At 57.5% G+C, this 3,575-nt stretch overlaps 1 protein-coding gene across 2 annotated transcripts; it reads left to right on the top strand.

Annotated features, from left to right (window-relative positions):
* The first annotated feature begins 515 nt into the window (after positions 1 to 515).
* MCEMP1 (mast cell expressed membrane protein 1) lies at positions 516 to 3,365 on the top strand. Of its 2 annotated transcripts, XM_049639827.1 has the most exons (7): positions 522 to 790; positions 1,110 to 1,247; positions 1,781 to 1,909; positions 2,137 to 2,187; positions 2,266 to 2,412; positions 2,744 to 2,768; positions 2,880 to 3,365. In XM_049639827.1, the coding sequence occupies exons 1-7, from the start codon at positions 697 to 699 to the stop codon at positions 2,953 to 2,955; spliced, it is 660 nt and encodes a 219-aa protein (XP_049495784.1). In that variant the 5' UTR covers positions 522 to 696; the 3' UTR covers positions 2,956 to 3,365. The 2 variants fall into 2 exon arrangements, 1 of the variants encoding a protein (XP_049495784.1); XR_007459781.1 differs by having other exon boundaries at positions 516 to 790; positions 2,266 to 2,768; positions 2,880 to 2,955.
* Positions 3,366 to 3,575: the final 210 nt, after the last annotated feature.

Below are 3,575 nucleotides of genomic sequence, written 5' to 3'. Positions count from 1 at the left end.
AGGTCTAGGCGTGGGTCTGGCCTCAGTCCCAGATGTGGGTGGGGCTCCAGTAATTGGTCCTCTTGCCTTACATCCGTTCCTTTCCTCCCATGGGGCCTTAAAGAAGCAGAATTCTTGGGGTGGAGCTGAGGGGGTGGGACTGGGGCCGCGGGGGGGGGGGGGGGAGAAAGACAGGGCAGGCTCAGGAATCCTGCTTCCAAGCCCGGCTGCCTCAAACCTGAAAGGTGGGGATCCCAGGTGCCCCAGGTTTTCTCCCGAGAGGGGCAGGGGACAAAGTTCATTTGGGGAGACACACACACAGCTTCCTGTAAAGTTCCTGATCATCCTTTAAATTCTTTTGAATTTATTTACATTGAGCATAATTGACATGTGACATTGTGTAAGTCTGCTGTATACAAGTGTTGATTCAATACATTTGTATATTGCAACAGGATGACCGCCACGGGTTCCTGACTGTTCTGTCCTGTCTCTGGGTCCATGGGCTTCTCTGCTTGACCCTCCGTGAGACCTCTGGACTCCTAAGACCCTCTGGATCTGGGAGGGAGGAGAGGATGCCCCAGGGTCGGAGGGTCCCAGATCACTGAAAAGAGGAGGCTGACCTCTCCTCCCCCCACCCTCAACCCAGAGATTTCCTCATCTGCCGTGACACCTTCCGGTGGGTGGGGTGTGTGTGGGCAAATTGGCAGACTGGGAACCATGGGGTCTGAGGAAATCTGCATGAATCAAGAGGTCAAGATGCAAGCAGCAGCCTTCAAAGACAAGAAACAGAGGGCCCCAGCCCATAAGGAAGGTTAGGTACCTCAAGGTGGGGAGGGGAGATGGCAGGAGGGAGAGGTTGGGATGGGAGAGGTAAGGGGCTCAAAGCTGGGTCACAGGGCTCCCTCCCCTACCCCAAAAGGCACGTGTGTACGTGTACCCCCCAAACACTCACGCACGCCCTCTCCACCTAACCAAGAAGCAGATCTTGTTTCCCCATTCCTTCTCTTTTATCCCCAGAAATCTGTTATCTGCAGGGGTTTGGTTGAGCCAAGATCTCTGAGCCCCCCTCCGACCCCCACCCCAGCCCCAGAGCTCCAGGCAGGTTTTCAGTCTCACTGACCCACCCACAGGTGCAGACCCTGACTATGAGAATATCACCTTGACCTTCAGAAACCAGGAGCAACCAAGGGGCAGCCATTCACCACCCAAGAATAGAGGCAAGCAGCCACCTGCCAGCCCGAACCTCACAGCCTCAGGAGGGGCCCCTGGTAGGACATCACAGGAACAAGGGCACTGTGAGGAGGCCTGGGGCAATGGTGTGGGGCGTGGTGGCCTCAGGGCTTGTGAGTTACAGTCGAGGGGGTAGCTCCGCAGGTGGCGATGATGACGCGAGTGGTGCTGGTGTTGGTGGGAGTGTTGGTGACAGTGTGGGTAATGTTGATGGTGAGGTGATCGTGCAGTGGATCAGGAAGGAACCACCTAGACAAGAGCTGATGAGACTTGTTGCTGGGGACAGTGCTGATAACGACAGGCACTGAGGTGGATGGGCGTCAGTGACAGCTGCTGCTGATGTTGTGAGTGCTGGTAACGGGGATGGCAAGGGGGAGACCTGATGGTGACAGCGTTACGGACAACTACTGGTGGCTGTGGGCAGGGTGCATGCTGGTGGTCGCAGTGGCTGTATCGGCAGGAGTGGGAGCCGGTGAGACAGCTCTGAGTCAGAGCTCAGTGTAGAGTCAGTGCCGACGGTCTAAGCGGCAGTGTTGGGCCCTGGAGGTCACCTCTCCTGCCTCTGCTCCAGTCCCAGCCTGGTCGAGGCCGGCCCCAGACTCTGCCCAGGTCCCTCGTTGGCTGCACAGGGCCACCCTGAGCCTGTACATCCTCCTTGCCCTGTTCTGCATCGTTCTCTTGGCCTTGGTCCTGGTGAAGAGTGAGTAGGGTCTTCGGTTTCACTTTCCTTTTTGTCGTTCTTTGGTGGGTGGGGAGGGGGCTGGGGCGGCGTAAAGGGGGGCCTCGGGAGGTGGGGGAGGCCCCGTGTTCCCACCCTGTCTCCCTTCTCCCTCGTTGCTCTCCCTTCCCCCACCCTTGTTCCCAGGACAGCCCAACTGGGGGCGCTTCAAGGGTTTTCCTGCCTCCCTCGCCCCTCCTCCTGAACAGATTCTGAGGTGTCCCAGGAGCTGCTGGTCGTGAAAAGGGAGCTCCAGAATGGTAAGGGTGGGACCTGGGGGAGGCCCATGGGGTCGGGGTGGGCAGCGGTGATTCAGACGTGTCTGTTTCTTGCCTCAGTCTCCATCTCGGGACAACAGTGTCAGGAGGAGCAGAAACAGGGCTGGAGCAGCATCCAGCAGCTCATCACAGAGGCCAGGCAGGTCATTGACGTGATCAAGACAAATGTCCACATCGGGAATGAGAAAGTGAAGACGCTGTCAACAGGTGCCCTTGCAGACCCTTACTGGCGGGCTTTGTCTCATGCTGGGCACTGGGGGATTGGGGGAGGCGACAGTAGGGGTCTGCCCTCCCAGTGCTCAGGGTTTAGCGGGTGATGGATGTCACCCTCTGGGCGGGGATACTTAAAAAGGGAAGGCCAAGTACATGGGCTCTGCAACACCCAGGGGGGGGGGGGGGGGGGGGGGGGGGGGGGGGGGGCAGGGAAGAGGCTTCCAGTAAAGGTGAGGGCCTTGTCTGAGGCCCAGACCAGCTTTCTCCTGTCCCCCTGCCCCCAGACTTAAGCCAAATCAAGACTAAATTACATGAAATCTCCAAGGTACTAGAGAAGAAGCCGCAGCCACGTAAGTTGGGCTAGGGAGGTGGAGGAGGAGGGAGCCACATCTCTGGCCCTGGTTTCTCTTTGGGGGGGGGGGGAAGGGATCTGCCTGACCTTGGGTCTTCATCCTGCTCAGAGCCCACAGCTCAATAAATGAGAAGACATTGACACCCTGGCTGCAGCTTGGAGGACGGGGCTGCACTTCCCCGTGAAGACGGCCGCATGTGTGCCTCATGGTGTCATGGGAGCGATAACACATGACACAGTGGGCGGCTGTGTCAGCAAGGACCGCAGAAGTGTGTCAGCCTGAGCGCGGGTGTTGGTAACACGTGTTGCACTGTGAACACGTGTGAATGTCCTGTGGTATGTTGTGTGTGAATGTCATGGAGCTGTGTGTGTGTGTGTGTGTGCGTGTGTGTGTGTGTGCGGAGCACCCCGTACATCACTGTAACTGCGGGTGTTGAGTGTGTACCCTGTCACTACCTGTGTTGTGTGAACAGGTGGGTGTCAGTGTGTGACTGATTATGTCACCGAGGGTGTGCAGAGCGGGTACATTTGTGCGTTCACTTGTTTCTGCACTCACGTTTTGTGATTTGTGACGATAAAGGCCAATGGGAAAGAATGTGGCTTTCAGATCTGTTCCTGGGAGCATCTGGGGGTGGGGGGTGGGGATCCGGTGGCGAAGGGTCTGCAAGTATTAAGGGATGAGGAAAGTCACACAGCAAGCACGCGGACGTGATAACCAGGAGCCATGGGGGCACGAGCGTGTGTGAGCCCGAATGCCCTAAATGGGTCCTTTTGTGCCCATGAACTTGTACCCAGCGAGTAACAG

This window comes from Panthera uncia, chromosome A2, assembly GCF_023721935.1.
Source record: "Panthera uncia isolate 11264 chromosome A2, Puncia_PCG_1.0, whole genome shotgun sequence".
Taxonomy (NCBI): Eukaryota; Metazoa; Chordata; class Mammalia; order Carnivora; family Felidae; genus Panthera; species Panthera uncia.
This window is presented reverse-complemented; position numbering and strand designations above follow the sequence as displayed.

Coding starts and splice junctions, on each gene's coding strand:
- MCEMP1 (XM_049639827.1), top strand. CDS start 697: ATGGGGTCTGAGGAAATCTGCATGAATCAAGAGGTCAAGATGCAAGCA. Junction 1,910..2,136: donor GGCCTTGGTCCTGGTGAAGA/GTGAGTAGGGTC, acceptor CCTCCTGAACAG/ATTCTGAGGTGTCCCAGGAG. Junction 2,413..2,743: donor AGTGAAGACGCTGTCAACAG/GTGCCCTTGCAG, acceptor GAAATCTCCAAG/GTACTAGAGAAGAAGCCGCA.